This window comes from Meles meles, chromosome 6, assembly GCF_922984935.1.
Source record: "Meles meles chromosome 6, mMelMel3.1 paternal haplotype, whole genome shotgun sequence".
Lineage (NCBI taxonomy): Eukaryota > Metazoa > Chordata > Mammalia > Carnivora > Mustelidae > Meles > Meles meles.
In genome coordinates, this window is record NC_060071.1 from 32,940,375 (window position 1) to 32,967,196 (window position 26,822).

Genomic DNA, 26,822 nt, shown 5'->3' on the forward strand with positions numbered 1-26,822 from the left:
GGGGCCCAGTCCGGTGCTTTTTCTGCTGTGAAGTCCTGGTGCCCTGAGTAGGAATCCCAGCTTCACCCCCTCCCTGGTGGGGACCCCGGGGCAGTCACTTCTCCCTGAGCCTGTCTTCTCACCAGAAAGGGAGCAGGTTAGTTAATTAATCCTCATGGTGGGATTAAATGAGACAATGTAAATGAGGGGCGCCTGGGTGGCTCAGTCGGTTAGTGTTTGCATCTGTCTTGATCTCAACCCAGTTCTTGATCTCAGGGTCGTCAGTTTAAGCCCCATGTTGGGCTCAATGCTGGGCGTGGAGACAACTTAAAAGAAAAAGACAATGTAGGGGAAGCGTCTGACCTGTAAACAGTAATGATTATTACTATTGCCATATTACTCCCAGAGTGGGGGGAGCTGCCTCCTGTTCTGCTCAAAAGGACACTGGCCCAGGGGCAGCAAGCCTGGTTCAAATCCCGGCTCTTTCCTTATCAGCTGGAGATCCATCTGTGGGGCAGTCATCATCACTCGCTAAATCCTTACTCCTCGGTAGACTATAGAGGCTTGCGCACCAATGAGCAGATCCTAAGAGGACAAAGGCACCTCTGCGGTTCCCATGGAGGTCCCCAGCGGGGGCCGCACTAACCCTCGTGTCCTGCACGCCCATATCCTGTGACTTTGTGGCTCTTCCCACCAAGAGCTGGCAGCTGTCCTCCCTCCCCTTGAAGCTCAGCGGGCCTGTGAATGGCCTTGACTCCTGGCCTGGGCTTCGAGAGACCTGGCAGTCTCCTTCGAGACACTTGGCCGCCTTAGAGTGCTAAGCCACCAGCTAGCCCACTGGAGAGACTGCACGGAAATGGAGGAGCAGGCTGGCCTCCAACCCTCTGGCCTCCCCAGCTGAGACAGACCTGGCCGGAGGCCCCTGAGGATCTTCTGGCCCCGGTCAGGTCTCCCTAATCAACACCACGCACAGCAGTGATGAGCTGCCTTTACCAGGCCCTGCCCAGGTTGCACATTGGAGCAAAGATTGGTTGTTATTTTGCACCACTGAGTTTTGGGGTGGTTGTAATGTAGCAATAAATGACCGATAGGGTCCCTTGGGCCTTTCAGCATCATCTTCACCTGAACTTGACTTAGATCAGGTTGAGTTCTTTGGCCTCAGCTAATTGGATAAGGGGATGAGCATCTGACTTAGGGCAACCAATCCACTGGTTGGCAGGTGGCCAATCAGACTTTTCTCCTCTGGAGATTGTGAATGAAGAGATCAGAGATGCTAGCAAACCAGATTGGAGTTGAGGTTTTGGAATGGGAACTGCGGTGACTTTTAACCCTGTGTCATCAGAGGAACATCAAACTGGGGAGAGAAGCAGGTAAGGTGATACAGACCACGGAACTAGGTTCTGTGAGGTCCTCAGTAAATCACTTGATTCCAGATGGTCTGAGCTGCACCCCTTCCTTATACCTCATGAACCCTGACTCCAGGCCCTGAAAGGCTTAAGTCTCCCGGGACTCCTAATAGCAGCCAGGGTCTACATGGCTCCTCTGACCACTTCTCCCTGGCTCCCTGTCACCTCCATCCCTGCAAACACACACAGGTGGTGGCCTTGTCCTCCAGGGCCCCAGGGCATGGCCAGTCTTTCTGTCCTGGGCAAACAGCAGTGATGACCTGGGTCTGCTCCCATCCTCCCACACAGCCCTGAGGCTTTTGGTGGCAAATCAGAGGGCATCACCAGGCGTGACTTCTACCCCAGTCTCATTTGAAGCTCCAGCTCCCTGTTTCCCACTGTCCCCCATACAGTCCCTTTCCCTCCCCGTTCCTGAGTTCAACTGCCACTTCCCTGCCTGTCTGTAAAGATGCCATGTAACAGTGCTGGTGATCACTGCACAGCAAGTGGCTGTCACACCTGAGATGGAATTGGACCTGATCCCAAAGCCCTTGCCCATCCATCACTCTGCTGTGTGACTCGGAGTGGGTCACTTCCCCTCTCCAGGCCCCAGATTCATCCTATCGGGTGGCCATGATCCAAGTGCTTGCTGCAGTCTGACTTTGCAACATTCCCCCTTGGATCTCGCGGGGCTCTTGAGTTCACAACTATCTTCAATACATAGAGGTCCCACGCCTAGGAGGGGGCAGTTCTAAAACCCAGGCTTCTTTTGCTTGGGTCAACCCAACCTCTGCCCTGGGGCATTTACATTACCCCAGAAGAACTCTCTCCCCTATCTGAAAACAACCTCACAATTTTCTTGTGTCCTTGAGGTTCCTCAGAGGTCTGTTTCCCTCAAGGTAGCCAAGAAGAAATTGGCCCCTTGAACCTCTTGTTCTTACCAGAAACTTGTGAAATCCCAGGCACCTCAGAGGGGTAAGTAACAATCCCACAGGCTGGCTCCTGAGGGAGAACAGTGCCCACCAATGTATCTAGGGCTGGAGCCATGGACAACCTGTGCACCTGTCTCTCTGGAGGTAAGCAGGCCTATTAGCTTCTTGGAGCTTCACATACCACTGGCCTCTTGTTATGTACAAGCCACCTCCTTGCCCAAGGACTCCCCTCCCTGCTCCTGTGCTCCCCAAAGTGGTCTCCTGCTAGATGGGGGTCGCAAGGCCTGGCTCTGAGCAGCCCTCTGCCAGGCTTAGAAATCTGTGGCTCTGGGAGTCTAGAACTCCCGGGCCTTGGTTTTGAAACTTCGAAGCTGTGCGGCTTTGGATATGCTACCACCCTCTCTGGTCTCAGTCTCTGCATCTGTACCAAAGTTGTCCTTGACAGTAACCACCACCACCACTGGCAGAGGGCTTACTGGGCATCAGGTACCACACCAAACAGATCCACCCGTGCTCCTTCATTTAATGTCCTCACGACCAAAAGGAGTAAGATCATCTCTTTACGTGACAGATAAGCAGACCAAGGCTCAGAGGGATTAAGTAACAATCCTGAACACCTCAGTAAGTGCTAGAACAGGACCTCCAACCCAGATCTGACCGCAAAGCTCAGAGCCTATAATCATGTCTAGGCTGCTCCCCGGGGACCATCAACCTTTACCATACCAGCATCCCCGAATCCAATGGGGAGTGGCTCCTATGTGTTCCGGGGGATAAAACCACAGTTCCGAGGGCTTGAGGCCTCCCCAGGGCCAAGGACAGCCATGGGGTGGTTGCTGGCCTCCCCAGGGCCAAGGACAGCTGTGGGGTGGCTGCAGGGGTGCAGGGCAGCGTGGCCCAGCTGCAAAGCTGCATCAGCGGGGAAGCAGGAGCAGAGCAGGCCCTCCGGACCCCTGCAGATGAGCCGAGTAAGGGAGGGAGTGAGGGAGGGAGTGCCCCTCCGTGCCCAACTGGGCTTGCCATGCCCCCCACCAGAGGCTTGCTTCAGAAGGTGCTACCTGGTCCGTGCCTGCTCAGGTTGGGCATGTGAGTCCTGGGAGGAGTCCCAGTCGGAGACACTGCATTTTGGAAATCTCTGCCAAGGGCTGACCTCCCGAGGGCTTCCCCTCCACGTTCAGCTACGTCTGTGCCTGTCCATTCCTGCATCACCAGACCCTTTGACCTGAGGACTTCCAGGCAGCAGGGCTCACCCCGCTGTGGGGTTGAATCCAACAGGTCCCCGAGGAGAAAGAGGAACTGTGGAGGGGAGAAGCAAGGCCTGCCTGACCTCAGCGCCCTCCCTGCCCAACGGAGATGCTGGCCTTCTGAGCCAGGCCCCTCGGAATCAGGGAGAGTTACAAGGCTTCCGGACTGGCCCTTGACACCTCTGTCATCTGGCGCAGCCCTTCCCAGGACAGAGTGTGGAGTGGCCGGGTTTGGTGTGAGTGGGCAGTGCAGCTTCTGACCCTCCAGGTCAGCCCCAGTACAGGGGGCCCCATTCCCCAGCCCACGATTCTCCAGAGCCCCGGTAGGCTCAGCAGACAGTGCTGGTCTGGGCTGCTGTTCTAGGAGGAGCCTCTCTAAGGCCCTGGAGCGAGCAGCCCTTCCAGGGCCTGCCCAGGGTCTGCCCCCAACCCTGACCCCATGGAGAGCCCTTCAGGAACCCCACACCCCACGGTGAGATAATAATGACCATAATGAGAACAGTCACCCACACATGTGCACAGCGCTTTACAGGTTACAAAGTGTTTCACATACATCATCTCATCAATTCCTCACAACAGCCCTGTGAGGTAGGCAGGGCGGGGAGTCACGTTTTCCATTTGTACAATGTGGAGACTGAGGCCCAGAGAGGGTCATTGACCTGTCTGAAGCCACACAGTAGGTCAGCGGCAGAGCTGGGACCAGAGGTTAGGCCTCGGTCCTGCCTCCAGCCCCTGGCTCTCTCCACCGACTATGCTGTCCTCCAGGAGGACCCCAGCCCCTGTCCAGAGTCTCAGCCACACACGAGCCAGGCCCCCGACCCCTGGCAGTAGCGCTTCCTGGCATCTTGGCCAACAGTCTCCACCCCCATCAGGCAGCCCTATCTCTCCTCCACCTGCTACCTGCAAATGGCCAGCCCAGAGCCAGCCCACACCTGCCTCCCCTGCCCACTCCTGTCAGCTGCCCGGGCAGGTGTGGCCGGAGCCTCCTTTCCTGTTTTCCTGAGTGATCCCTCCCCATAGGGGAAGAGAAGAGAAAGGAGGAAGAGGAGGAGAAAGGGGGGGGGGGGGAGGAGGAGGAAGAGAAAAACAAGAAACTGAGTTGGAAGAGGGCCCTGGAGCAATCAGGACGTCAAAAGTTTGCATTCCGACTAGCTATAGGAAATAGTTTTTTTTCTCTTTTTATTATTTCAAGTTTTCATAAAAATCCATAATTATTGAAACCCAAGTTACAGAGGAAGTTCGTAACTCTTTTTTTTTTAATTGAATTATTGACTGTGCCACATGTCGGTCTGTCGGCTTCCGACTCCAGTCTGTCAATGTGTGCCCCTGTGCAGGTGGGGTCCCCAGGCCTGGCCTGCGGAGGTCCTAGTAGGCAGAGGGCAGGCGGAGGGGGGCGGAGGAGGGGAGCCGCAGGGAACAGGGGTGTGTGTGTGTGTGTGTGTGTGTGTGTGTGTGTGTGTGTGTAGGGCCAGGGCAGGGAGGGGAGGCGGGAAGGCCCAAGGAGCGAGCACAGCAGCCAGGCCCCTTCCCCTTCCCGGCCTGCCCCAGGGATCCCTGCCCCCCCTGCCCCATCCTCATATCATCTTCATGTTGAACTTGCGGGGTGCATCGGCGGAGCTGATACCCGCATCCGACTTGCGGGGCACGTACTCGATCTCGATGTTGTGCTTCGTGTTGCCCTTGCCCCGGCTCCAGAGGAACAGCAGCACCAGGCAGAAGAGGACGACGCCCAGGAAGGAGATGAAGCCCATGGTGGTGGCGATGATGAGGGTCTTGATGTCGAAGGGGAAAGGCACGGTGGCTCGGGTGCTGTTGGCCTCTCCCTCGCCCGGCTGGTTGGAGATGAAAGCGAAGGTCTTGTTGGGCTGATGGGGCCAGTCGGGCGAGTAGCTGCGCACGTGCAGGTGGGCAGGCATGGAGTCGTTGCCCCCCGCGTTGGCCGCGATGCACAGGTACGTGCCGTTGTCCTGCACCTGGGCGTAGCGCACCTCCAGCGTGCCGTCGGGGAAGACGGTGAGCCGCCCGTTGCTCTTGGCCGAGACCAGGTGCTTGCGGGGCGAGAGCCAGAGGATGGCAGGTGGCGGGTCGCCGTCCGCCCTGCACACGAACTGCACCGTGTGGCCCTCGTCCACGAACACCTGCTGGGCTTTGCGGTCCCGGATGCGGGCGCGGCGGCAGGTGAAGTAGTTGGGCAGGAGCACGTCAGGGAAGTCCTTGAACTCCTTGCCCTGGACGAACTCGGGCGTGGCACACGTGGGCTGCTGCCGGTTGAAGTTGAGCCGCCAGCGGCGCCGGAAGACCCACAGCAGCCGACAGTCACAGGCCAGCGGGTTGGAGTCCAGGATGAGCGTCTCCAGGTTGCCCACCGAGTGGAAGGCCGACTCCTCCAGCGTGGTCAGCTGGTTGCCCGAGACGTTGAGCACACGCAGGTAGTTGAGGCCGCGGAAGGCATAGGGCTCCACGACGGCCAGCTGCCCGCCCACCAGCTGGAGCTCCTGCAGCCGCAGCAGTTCATGCAACATGGAGCCCTCGATGGCGCTGATGGGGTTGTAGGAGAGGTTGAGGAAGCGGAGATAGACCAGGTGGCGCACAGCCAGGTAGGGCACGGAGGTCAGGTTGCAGTGCGTGATGGACAGAGAGGTCAGGTTGAGGCCATAGAGGCAGTTGGGGGTCATGGTGTCCAGGTAGGGCCAGTGCGAGATCTCTAAGACCTTGAGCCGGTACAGCCTCTTGAAGGAGTAGTCCCGGATGGCGTTGATGCTGAGATGCCGGAGCCGGAGGACGATGAGACTGTGCAGGTGCGACAGCGCCTCTGTGGGAATGGAGGTCAGGTTACACTTCTCCAGCGTCAGCCGCTCCAGGCTGTTGAGGCCGCTGAAGGCGCGGTGCGAGATGTAGACGAGGTCGTTGTCGCCCACCTCCAGCGACTTAAGGTTATACAGGTCCTGGAACATGTAGTCCAGCAGGATGACGATCTTGTTCTCGCTGATGTCCAGCTTGGTCAGGTTGCTGAGGCCTGTGAACACGCCCAGAGGGATGAGCTTCAGCCGGTTGCTGCGCAGCCCCAGCGTCCGAAGGCTGAAGAGGTTGTTGAAGGCGCCAGGCTCCACGGCACTCACGATGTTCTCATTGAGCTCCAGCTCTTCCAGGTGCGGGAAGCTGGCGAACTCGTCCTGGTTGAGCGTCTTGATGCGGTTCTTGCCCAGGTCCAGCAAGCGGGTCTCGGTGGGGATGCCCTCGGGGACCGCCACGAAGCGTTTGCGGTGGCAGAGCACCGCGCGGTCCTGTGCCGAGCACTCGCAGCGTGGCGGGCAGCCGGTGGCTGAGCCTGACAGCACCGAACCCAGCACCAGCAGGAGGATGGGCTGCCAGCAGGCCAGGAGGGGGCTGGGCATGCTCCTCGCGCCCCCCGCCAGCATCCTCTCACTCACCTGCAGCCAGGAGCAAGCACAGAATGGAGGGCATGGTTAGAGGATGGTGTTTGGGCCAGTCCCGCGCTGGGCCCTTCTACCCTGTTTGGTGGGGGGGAGTCCCTGACACAGAGAGGGCGGGGGGGGGCACCTGGGACCCCACAGTGAGGTCCAGATGCCTGGGCCAGAGAGCCTCCCACCACCCCATGCTGCATCCTCCGTGCTCCTTACCCTGCCCAGAGCCCTCCCAGAGGAACTCCCCAGCATTCCTGGGATTGGGGTAGGGGTGCACGGAAGGGGCAGGGTTGTCTCAGAGGAGCCTGGTATGGGCACTCCAGGCGGTGTCCACCTCCTTTATATTTTATGCCTTGCAGGCAGGCACCCCGTACCCAGCCACACACCCTGAGCCTCAGCTTCCCCTGGTGCTCATCAGGGATAAAGCCAAACCTGCTGAGTTGCCTCAGGGCTCACATGGGGAATCAAAGGGGCTCAAGGGCTGAAGCCTCTGGGAACAGCCTGCGGAGGAGCGTGTCTGGTCCCTCGCCTGCCAGGCCAGGGCTTCAGAAGCTGCTGGGGGCCACCCTCAGCCTGAACTTCCCCAAGCCCCGACACCTCGGACCCCTCCTCGCCGGCACTGCATCTAAGCCCCCAGCCCAAGAGCCCTGGGATATCAGCAAACCCAGTGGCATCTGCCAGGGTTCATGAATCTGCTCCCCAGTGGGCTTTCTGAGCAGAAAGTCCCAGAATGCTGGAACTCTGCCCTGATGCCTTGCTGTGGAGTCTCTCTGACTCTCCTCTTCCTCTCTGACTTTCTGACTTTCCCCTCCGCTGTGACCCACCCAGACTCCTGAGCTCAGGGCTCAGGGCCCAGCGAACGAGTGTTCCTGGTCTTGGCCCCTACAGTCGTTTCTTCTAGGAATGCCCCTTCCCCTGCCTGTTGAAACCCCATCTCCACAGCCTGATCTAATGGCCACTGCTCCAAGAAGATTTTTCTGACCCCCCAGGGGGGGATGGGGGGGGATGAAGGACCACCAGACTTTGTCTATCTCTCGGGGTACTGATCTCGCTCCTCCTAGAACCAGGGTTCTGGGCAGCTGCTGGTCTGAGGTGGGGGCCATCAGGGTCTGCCATGGGCTGCCACGGCCCGGCAGCTGGAGACCCAGTCCCCACTGAGGCACTGAGGATGCAAGGCTTGTTACAGCTGGGCCCTGAGAAACATGCAGGGCTTGGGTTCCCATGACAAGGATAATGGCACCAGGAGAGGGGCCTGGCTTGAGCACAGGCTGCAGGAGGAGTAGGCAAGAGGTGTGCGGGAGCTAGCCCTTCCATGACTCTCTGCCAGCCGCCTTGATAGGTGACTTGTTCCCATTTATGCCAGACTGCCACCCCATCTCCTCCGTCCCTCCTCCATTCCACTGCCTGGGAAACTGCCCTAGCAGGGCAAGTAGGGGGCAGGAGGGCGAGTGTGGACTTCTCCAACTCCCAAGGGTGGGCCAGATGGTCATAAAGGGTCGAAACAGAGCCCGACCGACGGCTGCCCGTTCATATACTCCACATGCATGGTGCCTGGGGGGGTTCTGTGCAGGAAGGGGAAGCCTAGGTGGGGAGGGTTCCCACACCTCTCCCTTAGCTCTCCCAGCCCCACTTCTACACTGGTACAGAGCCTCTGCTCTCAAGGTCATGGGTCTTATCACTCAGCCCCCTTCAGGCGACAGGGGCTCAAGGAGCTTGTGGCTCCAGCCTGCAGAGGGGGGTGGATGTGGGACCAGAGTTCTGCTCTGTGAGACAAGCCACACACCTTCCAGGGCTCCAGCGGTCTCTCCCAGGCCTGACAGGTGCTCCCTGGTTGGTGACAGACTAAGTGACTGGTTAACCAGAGGGGGCTCTGGGTGTCACTGACACGTTATGGAATCTTCGAGGTTCTGTTATCCCCAGCGGCTTTGTCCACCGCCCCTGCCTCTCTCTCATCCTCTCTCTAGACTCTGGTTTATCCTCCCCCACCCTACCCCCACCAGGCCATTTTCCACAGTCACACACGCTCCATTGACCCACCAGAAAAGCAAACATCCTGACAGGCGATCAATAAGTAATTGGGCCAGCAGCTGGGGCCGGCGCGGGTGTGAGGCTGGGGTGTGAGGCTGGGGACCTGGAGAGCTAAACAGGACTTGGGGCGCCCAGCTCAGAGCTGTGCTGGTGGGCAAGGTGGGGGCTGCTGGACAGGGGTTGAGGACCAAGAGCGGGGGTGGCCAGGACACAGCTCACCTGAGATGTTGGGAAACCCCTCACACACACACCAGAATGAGGCTTTCAAAGCCACCACCACCTTGCCTCACCAGACCACCATTTACATCTCCGACCAGCCTGCCTGTTACACGTGTCCCTCCCCCACTTGTCCTGGCTCTAAACTACCCTTCTGAAGACCTCTCCCAGCCTCCTGCCCCAGTGGCCTTTGTGACCTCCTTTCCCAAAGGCCACCTCCTCCATGAAGCCATCCATAACCTACGCAGTCAGAAATTGTCTTTCTCCTGGAACATCGAAGCATCTTACACTTACTAGTAGAGATATTTTGCGACTACTGTACAGCACATGCCTGTAAAAATCACTTGAGCCAACTGACAGAAAATATTAGGCCATAAGACGATAAAAAGATAAGGCAGGCCAGTAAGGGAAGAATACCACCCAGTCCGGCGTAATGACAAAAGGGGTGAGCTTCCTGGCAACCTGAATGAAGAGAGAAATATGTTCCAAAGCCTCAGCACTTGCCACTGCACCTGTGTGTTCGATGCTGGGTCAGTCATGGCGGCTCCTGCCTCACAGAACAGCCCCCAGTGATGTTCTTGGACAGACAGAGCGTACACAGGAGTTTTCTGCAGGGGTTGAGGGCCCTCTGAGTGAGCAGGGAGAGACCTGGGGAATTCAAATCTGTTGATGGAAAGGCTGACTGGCATGGCCTCGCCTGGCTATCCTCCGCCCCCCACCCCACCCTGACCCCCTGCAGAACAAAAAGCAACGCACCCCAGGACCAACACAGCTTCAGGAGGGCATGGCCTGCAGACTGCCTCACCCCTCACCTTTTACATGTGGCTTTCCTGAAAAGAGGGGAAACTGAGGCCTGGAGAGTTTAAGAGGCCTGACCAAGCCAGCACAGCAGGAGCCCCACACACAGGCCAAGTCTCCCAGTCTAACCATCCCCCACCATGGGGTCCCTGTTATCCAGGGACAGTGCCAGGGCTGTGTCTGCAGGGGACACCAGAGCTGCTGAGCAGGCAATGAGCCACTCCTGCCTTCCCGGCACCGTGAATCCTGCTGGTTACTCCTGCAACTGCAAAGGAGAAGTGTTTTATGCACTTTAATCAGCGTTTTGTTTCGAATCCCTGCCCCCTGAAGGGCTTCCCACAAGAGCAAGAGTTTAAAAATTGGACCAATAAATACAAAAGGAATAAACATCAAAGGCAGGCAGGTGGGCAGGCAGAGGGAGAGCTGTGCCCAGGGCACAATATTCAGACCCCATGGCAGCCTGGGTCCTCCCAGTGCCCGAGCGGCGCGGGAGGCTGTGCCTTCAGACCTGCGTGCAGAGGGCCGCCTCCCACCACCACACTGTTATTCCTGTGCCAGGCCATAAATACTTGGCTTCGTTGCTCCCCACACCGGCCACGCTGCTGTGTGACCTCAGGCAAGGCCTGCCCTCTCTGGTCTGCTTCCTTCAACGTGCAGTGAGGGGTGGATTTCAGGCTCTCCGAGAGAGCCCACAGCAGAAACTGACTTCCTCCAGCTAGAAACTCAACATTCTCAAACCTGGTTAGGGGTGAAGAGGAGCAGGGGCTCGGGCTCCAAACTGTAGCTCCACTGGGGCTGGAAGGATCTATGTGAAAGGCCTCACCATGGGGCTGTGCCCTGTGGGGCTCAGGATGAGACAGGTGGCTGATGGGGACAGAAGGGGCAAGTCCCTGTGAGTGGATTTAGGGAGGGAGGCCAGGGGTCACTCCGTCTCAAAAGAGGTATTTTTTTTTTTTAACCATTTACAAATGAGAACCCAGGCTTCCAAAAGGGAATTCATTTGCCTTCAGCCTAGGCACAAAATTAGGGGGCAGCAGAGCTCCGTTCCTCCTGGTCACCTTGCTTGCCCCCAGAGCTGCCAGCTGTGAATGCTTGTGGACACACGGGGGCGGGGAGGGGGGAATCAGGGCAGTGGGTGAGGGCCCAGGGCCCAAGGCAGGCACCTGTCCTCGGATAACTGCAAGCAGGCACCTGCCCCCCCAAACCCCACAAAAGCCTTTCCTCAACTGTGTGTGTTGAACACACTGTTTTTCCTCCAGTGCCTGCCGCCACAGTCTCTGCTAGAGTCTCACCTAGTTTGGGTGCAGCACGGAATGGGTTAGTTATTTTAGGTTTACAGTATCCATATTTCATGGTGTTCCCACTCAGCGTTCTGCAGGGAGCACAGGGCTCCCGAGCACACACAGGCGTGGGGTCCTGAGCAGGGAGGCACCGGCCCAGGGCCTCTGTGGGATAGCCCGGCTGTGGGACCTGAGCACCTGAAGCAGGCTGTCGCCCCATGTGGAAATAAGACGTGCACCATCACACCCTCTACGACAGGGTCTGCAGCAGGGGGCAGTGAGGAGAGATGGCTGGCTTGGGGAGGGGGCCAAGGGGGTCTGCCTGCAGCCCTATCCAGCTCTGCCCACCCCCACCCCGGAAATAAGCTGGAGAGAGGAAACTTGACAGAAATAGAGAAGAAAAGATACACGGTGGGGGGTGGGGCACACAGGAAAGAAAGGGAGGAGGAGAGAGAGGCAGAGAAAACGGAGGAGAGAGATGGGTACCCGGGGCAGCAGGCGGGTAGGGGCGGCCGGGGTTGGGGGGCGGGGGGCAGAGAGGGAGTGAGCTTGGCCTGCAGACTCAACTACCCACCACAGGGCCTGTTACCACATCCTGGCCTGGTCCCATCCCACGCAGGAGAGCTGATTGCTCAGGAAGGGGAAGGCACTCCTGCAAGGTGACCAGGGAACAGGCAGAGTCCTCGTGACTTGCCCTGTCCCCAAGTCCCCGTGTGCCTGCCTGAGGGCCCTTCTTGGCTTTCAGTTCCAGGACATGGGGCCCCTGGATCCCTTTCCTGAAATGAAGCGTGTCAGTGGCAGGGAGCAGGGTGCCGGTGGGGATGGAGTGAGGTCTGCCTAGGAAGCCCTCTACGGTCATCCCAGGTTGGGGCCTTTCTCCTGCAGTGCCAGCTGGTTGCCCACCACAGGCCCAGAGACCTCCCATTCGGCTTTCAGAATCCAGCTCAAGAAGGGATCACCCCTCTGGGTGCCCCCCTCTGGATCTCTGAGGGGGTCTGTTGCGTTTGCCTTGCTCCCTTGCCTCCTGTCGGAGGTTTCACAGTTTCTGGGGCCTCCCCTCTGTGTCTCCCAGATTAGGAGCCCCCAGGGGAGAGCTGAGGCTGATGGAACCACGCCCATCTTCAAAGGGGTAGGAGAGCCAGTCAAACCAAGGCTGGAGCAGCTCCTGAGAACAGCCCCTCCTAGGCTAGGCTCTTCAGAGAGCTTCCTGGAGGAGGAGGAGGCGTCCCCTGAGCTCAGGCTCCACAGGCCAAGAAGAGAAGGGGGGCATTGTTGAGGGACGGAATGGTGCAAACTAAGGTGGGGGGGGAGCATCCAGGGACTTTTAATTGCTTCTCTCCTGCCCCAAATCCTGACCAGTTGGGGCTCCTTCTAAAGCTACTCCGTTCTGGCTTTCCAGGGCTAATCCCTGCTGAGGTGTGAATGGCTGATAATGGTTGCAGGCGTGAGCTGCTAATGGGGCAAACTCGGTCCCAGGCCAGCCTAATTGGGCCGGGGTTGCCTCCTGGCACAGGGACTGTGGGAGGGCAGAGAATCCTGAAAGGAAGGGTCGGGTGCTCTGGCTGGGCTCCCGCCAGAGAAATACAGCCGGTGTGGCCAGTGGGCGACAGCACAGCAGCCTCGGCAGCCTCCGTCTGTCTCCTCCCAGGCTGCTCCGCCTACCTTGGCCTGTCCTCTCCCTTGTCCTCCTCCTTTAGCCCTACCCCCGACGGGAACAAAAAAATCAACCTGGAAGAAAATTGAGGTCATGTCCTTTGCCGTGTATAATTCTTTATTTTCCTCTTGCTCTTGGTTCTGGCAGAGTTGCTGGGCCCTCAGGGCGCGCGCGAGTGCGCACGCACTCTGGGCACAGGGGAGGGTGGCCCGTGTGGGTGTGTGGGCCTGCTGTCCCTCCTCTCACCACTCCACTGGCCCAGTGCCTCCAGCGTGCTTGGAAACTCAAGGTTCTTTCCACAGTACTCAGCTGGCCTCTCGGCCGCAGCCAGGTTCGAGGCTGCTGGCTGGGCCCGGTGTGACTGCCTGCCTGCTCGCTAGGGCAGCTGCCCCTGTGGGGTCCTGAGCAAGCACCCACCCTATGCCTCTGAGGGCGGGATGCCCCTACCCACCCCACAGCCCACTCCACAGGAGCATAGCTGCTCTCAGGAGCTGCCGGCCTTCCGGCCAGCCCACAGCTCCAAACCATTTTCAGGATAAATTATGAATTTTAATTGTCAAAGCATCTTAGGGTTTAAAGGCTTCTATATATAGGCTCTGGCCTCCAGGAGTGGCCAGCTTGGTGGGGCTGGGGTAGGGCAAGGCCCAGAGGAAGCCACATCTCAGGGAGCTAAGGGCACTGGGCCCCCAGGTCCCACGCTCAGGCTCCAGTCTGGGCTCACTGCACACCTGCCCTGCTGTGTGACCTTGGGTGAACCCTGGACCACTCTGGGCCCTGATGGCCCCTCCACAGGCTTGTTCTGAGGGAAGAGTCCAGCTGGGAAGCTAGAAGCTGTCCTGGGAAGGGTGGAAGGGAGCCACCGGTTCTAGGAAACTTCCTTATTGTCTGTGCTGAGCCCACCCGAGGGAAAAGCACCCTCCTTGGCTTGAAGCTGTCCCAGAATGGAGGAGGCCTAGGCAAGCACCCATGTGGTGACCTGAGGAGGCTCAAGGAAAACCCATGTCCCTACCCACTACTTCTCCCTTCCCACCTTTCCCCGGCTCCTAAATACCAACCCAGGCTCACAAGGGCAAGAAGAGACCACTGAAGGTCTCCGGCTTCATCCGCCACCCAGGCCATCTTGGGAGGTGCCTGGCAGATCCCCTCATCCCTTCCTGACTGCCCCAGTCCTCAGGGTTCCTCTGTCTTGGGAACAGCTTAGGTAGGCCCATCTCAGGCTTTGGAGGCCTGGACACCAGCCAACCCCCACCCTGGTAGGCCATTAGCCTCGAGCCTGAAAGAAGAGGAGCTCATGGCCTCAGAGGCCCAGGGCAGGGAGCAGGCAGTGGTGAAACCAGCAGGGGCCTGGAAGGCCCGAGACTTGATCAACAGGATGAAGACAAGAGCCTTTCATGTGCCAGGCATGATTCTAAGCAGTTTACATATAAAACTTTATCTCTCTCACCACAGCGTGTGGAGGTAGGTTGTGTCATTATTCCCATTTTGCAGATGGAACATAGAGAAGCACAAAACAAAAAAGGTTCTGTAAGTTGCTCAATCAAGGTCACAAAGAGGTTCTGTAACTTGCTCAAGGTCACATGGCAAGTAGGCTATGAACTCAAACAAGAGCTTCTTTCCTCTTCACAACAGTCTTATTAGGTTGGTACTATGATCCCCATTTTACAGATGAAAGAACCAAGGCACAGAGAGGTAGGGCAGCCTGCCATGAATCACACAGTGATGGACGGCAGAGCTGGGACGGGGCCTGAGGTGGCTGAACCTGAGGCTGTCTGACGGCTCCTGCAGACTATGCTGCCTTTCTCTGATTCAGTTTCAAGGGCCTGCTGAGCTGTAGGACTGTGTGGACAAGTGACTTCCTGTCTCAAGGCTCAAAACTCCTCAGCAAAAGGGAGGACAGTGCCCTCTAGGGGCTGGGGGCAAGAGAGTTCAAAGAGAAGGAAGGAAAGAGATATTTGGATGGAACACACAGAATGCTTTGCAGAATGACCCCAGCAGCCCTCACCATGTACCCACTTCATGGATGAGGACACTGAGGCTCAAGACACTAGTTTACCTCCCCACCGTCCCATCGTCTGACTCCAGAGGCCTAGTAACTCTAGAGACACACACCCCCCCGCCCCGGTGAGGGAAGTGAGGCCCAAGAGTATCAGGGAATTGTCCTAGGTCCAACGGCATCTCAGGGCTAGGGCCTCAGAAGAACCCAGCCTCCACCCCCTTCTCTCCCCAGCGTAGCGCCAGGACACCGCGATGGGGGTAGATCAGGGTCAAGAGAAGCTTTGAGTTATTAATGCCTCAAAAAGGTGAAAAGATTGAAAAACAACCCCCGGTACATCCCAAACCAAGGTCCAGTGAGTTTTTTAGAGCATGGACAAGCTATAAATAAAAACGTCCTTCTACCACCACTAACTATTCAAAGTGCTTTCTGCACCAGTGAATCCTGGCCAACTCCTCACCAAAACCCATTTTTCCAACCTGTACACCAAGATCAAATCAAGAGGCGGTGAGCCCCTCTGGTTAGATGGGGCTGGGGAGTGTGCTCTGCTCTGCTCAGGAACTGAGGACGCCTTCGCCCGGCGGCATGCTCAAGAGAAGCCCAGGCTTGGGCGGAGGCAAACCCTTAAGAGGTGTCCCAAGGCACAGAGGGCAAAGAGCCTGGTGCAGGCCAAGAGAGTAGCGTCAAAACGCACGGGAGGCCCAATTCAGCTCAGTGTGAGGACTCAAATGGAAGACCAGACGGCCCAGGATGGAAAACCTGGCTTCATAGCAGTGGGTGAGTAGCGTGCCCCAAGACAAAAGCAACCCGGGACACCAACGGGAAAGCCCTCTGCTCCCGTACGCCCCTCAGCAGCCCCTCCCAGCTCTGAGACACCCCCATCTCACACCCACTAAAAGGGACTTGAGAATGCCACCCCCTCCTCCCCCGAGCTCCATCTACAGCCCTCCTGGGGCTGGGCCAGGCAGAGGAAGCCTGCAGGCCAGCAGGCCCCCACCCCCTCCCAGAGCCACAGGCAGGTTCTCTGTAGAGGGAAGCAGAGGACGCGGCAGAGAGATTAATTCCCTGGAAGGGGGAAAAAATAGAAAAACACACACACACACACCACACACCCTAATAACATGTAATAAGAGGTTGGAGACAAGGAACAATGCCCTGGTAATGTCACCCTGGCGGCAATCAATTTGGGTGTCACATGAAATAGGCATAATTATTCTGCCAGCCCTGTTGCTCGTCTCTAACCAGCTCCAGGGGCCCAGGTCTGGGAGGGGAAAGCAGCCCCAGAATCAATCCTTGGGGCACCAGGCTGGCGGAGGGAGTGGCTCCAAATCACCTTGCCAGCACTGAGCTTCTCGGCCTCTGTGGGGACACGGGGCTTGAGGGCCCCCTGAGGGGAACTTGCTGCCGCCCAGGAGCCACCTTGCTCAGCCATCCCCCTCACTCTCTCAGTGGGCAAGAGCAATCAGGGAGGACTCCCCAAGGAGATGGGAAGGAAGGAAGAACAAAGATACCTTTTTTCATCCAGATTTGGTTTCCAGCTCACCAAACTCTTATGAAGTACTCCCCAGTGCCTAACCCCAGGCCAGACCCCAGGGTGTGGAGAAAGGGTTTTCAGGGGGCACAATCTCTCTCCCTCCGCCAAGCCAGGACCGCCCCTGCCCATCCTCAGGGTGAACACCAAACCCCTGGGGTCCTGTGCAGGACTTAAGCTCTCTTTGCTCCTCCTTCATCCCCCCCTTCCCTGGGGAGTCCTTCTGAGTGCCCTTACCCATCCCTGAGCTCAGAGCTTATGGAGACAGCAGCCCCACTAACTGGGGAACTCTTAGGGACAAAGGGGACAATCGCTCCCTAAGCACCTGTTACACATGGGTTGCAGGCCATCTCGGCCCCCATTTCCTACATCAGAAACCCTGAATTCTGGAAATGTAATGTAACACCATTTTACTCTCAACCAATTGGTAAAAATCAAGATGGCTGACCACACCGAGTGCTGGCGAGGGTGGGGAGCACTGGGGACAATTTTTCCAACTGAAGGGCATAAGTGGTCCAACTAATCTGGAAGACACTTTGCCACATTTTCGAGGACAGCTGAATATGCCCACGCCCTACAGCCCAGCAATTCCGCTCCCAGCCATGTGCCCCAGAGACACTCTGCATGCTCAGGAGACCAGACAAGGTGGCTCCCGGCAGCATTGTTTGTGAGAACCAAAAGGGGAACAACCCGCAGAGAAGAACGATAAATCCATGGTGGTAGGTTCAAATGGCAGAACATTATGTACCAGTGCAAACAAATGAACTACATCTACCATTATTTGCAACAATATAGACGAAGCTTAGGAATATGAAGTTGAAGGGGGGGAAAAAAGCAAATTCCAGATGGCTGCATCCAGTTTCAGGCTCTTTTTACAAAGTTCAAAAGTAACCCAAACTGAACAATTTCCATATACTAAAATACTAAAATGGCTTTAAAAAGGCAAGGGAATGCTTAATAGGTAATTAAGAGAGTGGCTGCCTCAGAGAAAGAGACCAAGGAATCAAGTGAGGAAGCCCCTGAAAGATGGACACCATTGTTAGAGCCCTAGTGTTCAGCTTAGGAAGTAGCGTTGTTGTATGTATAACACTTTTATTTTTTTTTAATATTTTATTTATTTGACAGAGAAAGAGATCACAAGTAGGCAGAGCAGCAAGCAGAGAGAGAGAGAGAGAGGGAAGCAGGCTCCCCGCTGAGCAGACAGCCCGACGTGGGGCTCGATCCCAGGACCCTGAGATCACGACCCGGGCCGAAGGCAGCGGCCTAACCCACTGAGCCACCCAGGCGCCCCTGTATAACACTTTTATTATCCCTAATGCCAAATACATTAATCAGTTACCAGGTCATGCCCAGATGAGCGAGCCCTGAGCCCCAGGGGTCAGGCAGAAGGCATTCTAGATCAAGCTTATCAGCTGGGGGCTCTCTCCCTTTTCTCAGCTATAACATCAAATCTCCGTACCAGCTACAGGGAAAAGACTGAGAACACATCACTGATATAAATTATGAATAGCTAGCATTTCTTGAGAGCTTACTGTGTACTAAGCACTGTTCTAAATGCTTTGCATATATTAGCATACTTAATCCTCCTGCTGGCCCTAGAGGTAAATACACTTGCTAGCCTTACTTTATGGATAAGAAGACTGAGGCCTGGCGAGATTAAGAAATTCAGCAGAGGTGGAGCTGAGGTCTGAACCCAGGCATCTGGCTTCAGGGTCCCCGCCCAACAAGTTCACTATAAAGTGACATCAAAGGAACCAAGTACACATGAGGAGACCTTCCTCAGCACAGCTCTCCTGGACCCACAGCACCCAAGGACATACATTCATTCATTCATTCAACGCAAAAACAAAGATCAGTATCAAGAATGCCTCAGATGCATTTGGAAATGAACTTGCCTTACCACACTCTTTCTACAAAGAACCCTCCCCATTCTGGTATCCCCGGTTTTCTATGTGTCTGCAAAGCCTGCTACCACCTCAGGACCTACTCATCTCTCTCTTTCTGGAGGACCTCTGGCGACCTCAACCACCCCCAAATAAGTCCCACCCTTTTCTGAGTTCAGGTGGGCTACTAAGTGTACTGCCTGGGCGCCCTTGACGTCACCTAGCTTTGTCTATCCATATAGGTGGAGCACTTCGTTTCCCTTCCAAGCAGTCCTTGCCACCAGCTAATAGCTGCTCCCGGGTACCTCCCAGTGTCTTCCATATCCTGTGGGCCAAGCAGGGGAGCTCAGTGGGTGGGTATATGACTGCTCAGCGTTGAATGTTCAAGGCAATCCATGGGAGCCCCAAGAGGGCCTAGTCCAGGGCGAAACAGATGAGACCCTGTGTCTGGAAGGCTCCATCTGTCCTCCGAGTGCCACAGGGAGGAGAGCAGGACCAAGAGACCCTAGCTAGCAGGCTAAGGCTCTGATTTTGAAATCACCATTGTCTGCTGCCTCCCCTCCCTGGCCTTTCAGGAGCCCCACAGGATCAGCTGACACAGTGCCTCGTTCCTCCATGGGGCCCTGTTTAAATCACTGTGGTGCCTCCCTTCTCCAAAGGAATGCACCCTCAGCCCCTGTTGTGATCCTCCAGCCGTGTGCTCTAATAGGCACCAGGAGACAGGACCAGATGAGCCATCCCTGTTACCTGTCTGGCTTTATGCTGAACAAAGACCCACACTCACGAGAGGATTTGGGGTCTTTTTCATTTGTTTTTTTGGGTGTGTGTGTGTGTGTGTCTGAAATTCTGAGTTTTAGAGAACAGTAACTAGTAAAGGGTAACATGGGTGCTCAGAGGCAGGGGAGGGAGCACTGATCACTAGAATCAAAGAGGACTACCGCCAAGGGGCAGAGTAGTCTCTCTGCTTCCCTCCAGGCACACAGGGTCCTCTGCCCACAAGCCAAGATTCTTGGGTTTTGAACACACACACCTATCCCCCAAAATCTGGCCCCTTGGAATGAGGACCTTCTCTAACTCCAGGCCCTGGGGGGCACTGCAGCCTTGACCAAGACCTATCCAAGGCCCATCTCACAATTAAATTGGCAGGGGGAGGGGACAGAGGCAGCAAGCATCGTCACAGGGGGCATGCCCTCCCCTTTGCTAAGCCCCCCTCCCATAGGGGCATCCGGGTGCTGCCAGGAGTCCCTACCTGGGTTCCAGGGAGTTCTTGGCCTCACCCCTCTGCTACGTTATCTTCTCCCTCCTGTCTCAGGCCGTGGGGAGAAAGCGGGCAAGCTGTCCCAGCAGACCAGGTCCCACACAAGGACAAAGGGTCTGGGAACTGGTGACCCTCTCTTCCCTTACCCATGCTCCTTGCTGGATGTGGGGAAGCCCCAGGCAGCAAAGTGGCAAAGCCTGGGGGCCCCAGGCTCACAGCTCTCCGGGCATGGGAGGCACCAGTGTAAGAGCTGTTGGCAGGGCTGAGCCAGGCTGGACATCACACCCTCAGGCTGCCCAAGCCAAGCAGAGGAGGACTGAAGGTGGGCTGGGCAGGCCAGGAAGGGGCTCATCCAGATGGTACTGATCCCCATCTCAGGGCCTTCCTGCACTCCCAGGGCACCTCCCACATGCCCCTTCTCCCCCACTCTGAGACCAGGACCTCGGAGAACAAAGGGGATGCCTCCAGCATAACCAGGGCTGCATGGGGCTGGGCTGAGACCCAGGGTAGGAACAGGGAGGGGAGAGACCACAGGGCCTGACCCCACCCCTCCCCAAAGTGGAAGCCACCTGGAGAGACACATCTGGGGGTGGGGGTTGCTCAGCCACCGCACAGAGGGTGGGGAGGGAGAACAGGACGCTCCCTCCTCACCTCCCTTTTCTCAGCTGGTTCCCACCTCCCACCGGCTGCCTAAGAATTAAAAGTGGGGCAGGAGGAGGTGAGAAACCCAAGCTGAAGACAGACAAAGGGAGGCCCCTAAAAGGTTCCTAAGTCCTCCATAACCCCAACTCCCTCCTCTGCACTCTCTCCACCCCCCATTTCCCTTTTCCTCCTTCTTGCTGGGCCCGAGCAGGAACGGGGCTGTTCCCTGTTAGGGGAGGGAGCTGCTGCCCAGGCTGGAGGCTGTGGAGAAAACTGGTCCCAAACCGGCATCCACCAGCTAGCTGGTGCCTGCTGCTGGACAGGGCTGCCTGGGGGGATCTGGGATCTGTGGAGAGGTGCAGCGACCCGCTGAGCAAAAGGCTTACCCTCCAGGATGAATAGTGCTCAGAACAGGAGGGGGCACGGGGATGGGGGGCAAGCAAGACTGGGACCCTAGCAGGTGCTCCTCCATCCAGAGCTACCCGTCCCAGCTAGCCAGCCTGGAATTTGGTGGGGTGGGAGGAACGGGAAAGAAAGAATCTTCATTTCTGAGGCTTGAGGAGGGTCAGATGTGCGCCCCCCAAGGGAAATCTGGGTGGCGCCGGGGTGCCCCGCAGCCCCAGGAGGGCGCACCCGGGCCAACGGCGGCCCTCGAGGGAGCTCGCCGCGGGGCTACCCGCTCGGGGCTGGGCCTCGGCCGCCGGGCTCACCTGCATCTCGGGCGCACTGTCCGTCCGCTCGGCTCGGTCACCAATCGCATGTCTCCCCCGCCGGGCTTCAGCCCCTGTCCAGCCCCCTCCTCCGTCTCCTCCTCCCCGTCCGACACCTCCTCCCGGCAGTCCGCGCGCCCTCGCGGGGCTGTCTGTCCGTCTGTCTGCCCCAAGCGGGTGGGAGCCGAGCCGGGGCCGGGGCCCGGGCAAGGGCGCGGGAGTGGGAAGGCGGGAGGCCGCGGCCCCGGCGGGCGGAGGGGCGGGCGCGCTCAGGACGCGCGGCGCGGGCTCGGCGAGCCTGGTTCTGCGCCCCGGGCCGCCCTGGAGCCGCCGCCGCCGCCGCCTCTGCCGCTGGGGCCGGGGTCGAGGCCGGGCGCGCTCCGCAGCGGGGCCGGGGCCAGGGCTGAGGCCGGCAGGCAGCGGCTCCGCATGCTGCTCGGAGCCCCGCGGCGGGAGAGGGGCCCGAGCGGCGCGGGTGGGGACTCCGCGCGCTCCCGGGGCCGGCGCCGGGGCTGGGGCCGGGACCCGCCGCCGCCGCTGCCGCTGCCGCCTGCGCTGTCGCCGGTCGCCCGCTCCGGCTCCCGCACCGGCTCCCGCCCGGGGTTCCGCGCTCTGCAGCGGCGCGGGGAGGGAGCGCGAGGAGCGAGGAGTGAGCCGGGGAGGGAGGAGGGACCGAGGGAGGAGGGACCGAGGGAGGGAGGGAGGGAGAGAAGAGCGGCGGGTGCCGGGCGGGGGAGGAGAAGGCGCGGCCGCAAAACCAAGGAGGGGGGAGGTGAGGCGGGGGGCTCGTTTTCTTCCAGCGGAGGGGGCGGAGAGCGAATAGCGCCCCAACCACTGCCCTGCACCGATGGGGCAGAGAAACTAGCAGTGGGGGACGCAGGCGAGGGGCGCGCCAGGCTCGTGCCGGAGCCGGCGCCCGGGAGCGGCAGCCCGGCATCGGCCGCGCCCCTCCGAGTCCCCGGCTCCGGGCGAATTCCGGGCCAGCCCGACCCAGGGGAGTCCGGGCTACGGTTCTCCCTGAGTGGGCACGCACCCTCTTGTGTGGCCACATGCGTGTGCACATGAATGTGTTCACACGTGTTAACCAGGGTCACTGCACACTGCCGTGTGGACGGACACACGCACGTGAACGGGCAAGGCTCCCCACCCAGCCAGGGTTGTTTGGAGGACGGCGTGGGAAGGGTAAGGCCCGGAGCCTCTGTCCTGCCCCTCTTCTCTAAATGTACGCAAATCTCCGTAGAGCCCACGCCCTGGCGGCCTTGGGGCCAGGCAGGTAGAGAGGGAAGCTGGCGGGGGGGGGGGGGGGTGTCGAGAGGAAGCCCCGCCAGCTCCGAGGCTTTACCCCAATTGGGGTCTTGCCCCGCCCTTTGCAGCCCGGGTCCCCGCCCAACCCGGCTTCCCGTCCAGCAGAGGGCAGCAGGCCGCTACGGCCGGCTCTGGCCGGGGGCCGGCACCCATCCACCAGCAGAGGGCAGTGCAGAGCCTCAGTCTGGGCATGGCTGTCGGTCAGTTCGATCCCAGGGATCCAGAGGATCCTGGGCTAGAGCCACGCACTTAGATGGGCCTAGAGAAAGCGATCTCTCTGATCCTCCTTAATCAGCCGATGCAGTGGATCCACTGGCCGGGGTGTCTTAGGGTGCAGAGTGGACTACCGCCCTTACCATCTCATCTCCTTCTACGTCCCTTCATCTCCTGTAAGCCAGATGCCCTTTAACACTAAGTTAATATGATTGAACAAGCATCAGTGCTGACACCACCTGGCACCAACCCTTCCCACTATTGAGAGCGCATCCCATTAGCACATTAGCCCCCTGCCACCGGGAGCCCACAGGCATAGGGGTTCTGGCAGGCAAAGAAGGAAGCTGAAGCTGGGGAAGAGGAGACTGGCCCAACGCCCCTCGGTCTCGGAGACAAACCCCGGGATCCTGCTCCCACCCCCGACCCCCCCTCCACCACTGCCCAACAGAGCCTGCCTGACATTCATTGCAGATACCTGCCTGGCATGGTGGGGTCACCAGTCTCCCCAGACCCCCAACACCATCCCCCATCTCCACTGTTCAGTCTCACACACACAGCCCAAAGAGTTGCACAGACCCTCTGCTCCAGCGAAACAGATTCTGGGTACTTCTCTGTCTCGTTGCCACACCACTGGTCTGGACAGTCCTGCCTGAAAAACCGTTCCCTGTGTCCATCGTTATCCTAGGCCTAGCTGGAGTCCCTCCCAGCAGGTGCGGATGCTGTTGCTGTGCACTCTACCTTCATCCTCCAACAAACCTCTGAGGAGGCGCTGTTGTTCTCCCGTGACGGAGAGAAGGAACCCGAGGCTCAGAGAGATTACATGGCTTGCCCGCGGTCACACAGCACCTAAAGCCTGGAATGGGAATTTGAATCGGCTTCCAGGGCTGAGTAAACCAGTAGGGGGCAGGCTTGGCAGAGGGACTTACAGGTGGGCGGGGAAGAGGGGAGGCGGCACAGGTGTCCTCGTCCCTTTCAAGAGCCCAGCGCAGGCGGTTCCCTGGTCCCTCAACTCTCTGCTGCCTGGACCCCCTTCCCAGACTCCCCAGCTCCCCCACCCCGGCTGCTGGTGAGTTACCCGTGAGCTCCCGCCCTCCCGCGCCGCCTCCTCCCACCAGCCCGACAGGAATAGACGCTCTCCAGCTCCTGCGTAAAGGCTCCGCCAGGCGCCCGGCGGGCGCGCAGACCCGCTGGGGGGCGGGGGCGGGGGCGGGGGCTATTCCTGGTGCGGCGACTGACGCAGGCACCGCGCGGCCACGGCATCTCCGCCCCCGACTCACCTGCTCCCAGCCTCAGTGAACTCGAAGGAGAAATGGGGGAGAGCCCACTGCCAAACTCCAGATGCTGGCTAAGGAAGTCGGCGCCGGGGGCTGGGGCCTTCTGGGGCCCACAATTATCTCTCCACGCTTTGAGGCAGCTGGGATGACCAAAGAGCCCTGTCTGGGAGGAACTGCCCCGCAGTCCCTTATTTCTCCATTATACAGTATCCAGGCCGTTCCTCCTTGCCTGTCTCTCCAGAAGAAATGACTCCCTTATCTTACTTCACCAATGGAAACAATGGGGTTGGGGAGGAGTTGGGGGAAGAACTTGGAGAAAAGGCCTTTTTGAGGGTCCAGCCTGGACCTGGTGAGAGTGTTGGCCTTGTTACTCCAAGACCCCATAAAAGGGTGAGGAGGTGGGTCACTGCATCCTCCCCCAGTCAGATGTCTCTGCATGAGCTATCAAACGGGCATCTCTCGGCTCCAGCTGGTGGGGTGGGCCCCAGCAGAGCCCTCTCAGGGATCCCAGAGCCATGGAGAATGTGAAACCTTGGAGGGGCCTGGTCCAAGGCTTAAATGACACAACCAGGGGATTGTACGCTTGAGCTACACCTGAAGAATGTTCACCCACAATTTCAAGCCTCAGTCCTTGCTGGTCCACCTGCCTGGAGTGTGCCCTCTGCCTGGTTTCCACGGGTGCTTCAAGAGCAAACTAAGGCCACTCTCTTCTATTCCTGTCTCCCCTCCCCATACTAAAATGACCTTAGAAGCAAGGCCCCAGTCTCCTCTCTCTCTGTCCTCAGACTAGGAGCTCCCAAGAGCAGGCCTCAACCCACCTGTCTCACTGGTGGGCACATAGCAGATCCTGGCTTCAAAGTGAAAACTTAGCAAGTCCCAATAAAGCAGGAGCTGATGGCCCGAAGCAGCAGCCAGCCTGCAGTGCCCTGAGTGAGAACAGCAAAGCAGAGAGGCTGGCGCTCTCCTACCGCACAGATGAAAAACTGAGGCTCTGGAGAGAGCTGGTATCTTGCCCAAGTTCACTGTGGAAGAGGCAGAGCTGGACTTTGAAGCTCAGGGTGCGCCTGATGTCCCAGTCCAAGCCCTGCGCTCCCCCCCAACTCTGGGCAGCTGAGGGTACAGAAAGAGGGGCCAAGCCCCCCAGGGCCCAGGAAGGAATGGGTGGCACACACAGGGCTACCTATGTTCCTGCTCTGTGCCCGCTTCCAGCCCAGCTGCCCGCAGGGTTTTATGATGATGATTATTTCTGAAGCCACTTGAAATTAATGACAGCTCTAAAATGGCTGGGACATTGGAGTCATGGCTGAGACCTCTAATTAGCAAGAAAAACGGAGACCAGGGGCTGGGGAGGTGGGGGGGCTGGGCAGGCCACATGGGGCATGAAGCAGGGGTGGGGAGCAGGTTGGAGCCAGGATCCAGCAGGAGGTCCCTGTGGAGCTAGTGGACCCCATGTTCCAACCGATACTGCAAATTTGATTCTGAGTGCTCTGAATAACTTGCTGTGTTACCTTGAGGGGCCGCCGCACCCCCTGGGGAAATTGCCCCAGCCAGGCAATAAGGGCTTGGTTGGGATGGGGAGTGCACCCCCTCCTAGATAGCCAAGAGGGGGCTCCTTCAAGGCTTCTGAGTTCCTAGGAGGCTGAAGCCTCCAGGAGCGGCAGAAGCCCTGTACTCACCTCTGACTACGGCAGCCCTCTATGCTGGGGCTGCTGAGGCTGCGGGTATAATGAAGTTGGAAAGACTCAGGCTGGAGTGAAGTGGATCAGCACGTGGCAGAAAATCCATAGGTCAGGGCCCTGCACTGATGCAGCTGTGGAGGGGGGCGGGAGATGGGGGGCTTCTGAAGGGGCTGGCAGAGAAGTCCCTGTAGGAGGTGGGCCTGGAGCTATGGCCGGGGTTAGGACCTTCTTGCCCCCTCGGAAGCCCCTCCCTGAGCCAGAAGAGACTTGGGGATGCCAGGGTCCCAGTGAGGCTTGTTAAAGAGGGTCGGGCCCAGGAACCTGTAAGGGAAAAGACACTCATCCACGTGCACCCCGGCTCCTGGCCTCCACATCCTGCATGGGGCAGCCGGCCCAGGGAAGGACACCGGGGCTCAGCTCAAAGGAACCCTGCACATAGCACATGTGGAGATATGCTGATCAACATGGAGGGACACCACTGTGGCCAAAGCTGAGGCCAAGACTCCAAGGGCAGAGGCGCAGAAAGCCACCCCCACTTCCTTGGGGTGTTCTCTTAGCTGGCGACCCCCCAGCTCAGGCATGTCTTGTCACTGACAGCTTTCTCAGACTCTCGATCCATTTTCTCCCACCCTTTCCCTCTTCCCTTTCAATTCAGGGCTCTGTGTGGCCCCCTCTTTCCAGAAGCCTACTCTCAACACCTCAGTCTCCTACTCTGTATCCTTGGTTACCTCCCTGGGCCTCAGTGTCCTCCTTTGGAAGATGGAATATAAGTAGAACCTGTTTCATGGGGGATGATGGGAGGATCTCATGACTTAAAAAAAAAAAATATATATATATATATCTATATATCTATATCTATATCTCCAATACTTGATGCTGGGCCTGGCACACAATAGGTGCTGTGTGATAAAGGCAGGCACACAGTAGGCGCTGGATAAATGGTTATTATACTGTTATGGTTGTTCTCTGTTCCCTGCCCCCCGCCCCCCACCAGCCCTTCCTCTGTAAAGACAGGAGTTGACTCTAAGGTTCCTTTCAACGTTCCCAATAGGAGAAGCATCGACTAAGTTCTTCGTCCTCTCAGAATCAGGAACACCCTGAAGGCAGGGATTGATCTTGTGTCTCCTCTGGTTTCTGCAGAGCCCAGAGCCCTGATTCCAGAGTGGCTGATGTGTGCAAATTAAACTCAACTGAAATCCACTAATCAGGAAGGACCAGTAGGTTTCCCCCAGAAAGAGGGGGGCCCAGGGCATGGGGACAGGGACACTCAAGTTCTTAACTCTCACTTCCCCTTATCTTGGGGTCTTGGTCACCCACGCCTCCACTGGAAATGTTCCAGCATCCGTGACATTCCCTTAACTAGCAGCAACGTAGGCAGCAGCCTCCACGACTTGGA

The 26,822-nt window shown here is 58.2% G+C and overlaps 1 protein-coding gene across 7 annotated transcripts in view; it reads right to left on the reverse strand.

The window, feature by feature from the left end:
- Window positions 1-4,039: 4,039 nt before the first annotated feature.
- LINGO1 (leucine rich repeat and Ig domain containing 1) overlaps window positions 4,040-26,822 on the reverse strand; it is a 190,933-nt gene continuing 168,150 nt past the window's right edge. For 6 of the 7 annotated variants that reach the window (XM_046010162.1, XM_046010159.1, XM_046010160.1 and 3 more), the window contains one exon: window positions 4,040-6,968. In XM_046010162.1, coding sequence (XP_045866118.1) covers window positions 5,112-6,956 — 1,845 coding nt within the window. In that variant the 5' untranslated portion in view covers window positions 6,957-6,968 and the 3' untranslated portion in view covers window positions 4,040-5,111. Of the gene's footprint in view, window positions 6,969-20,955; window positions 21,095-26,822 lie in introns of those variants that run through there. The other variant, XM_046010155.1, reaches the window with a different exon arrangement.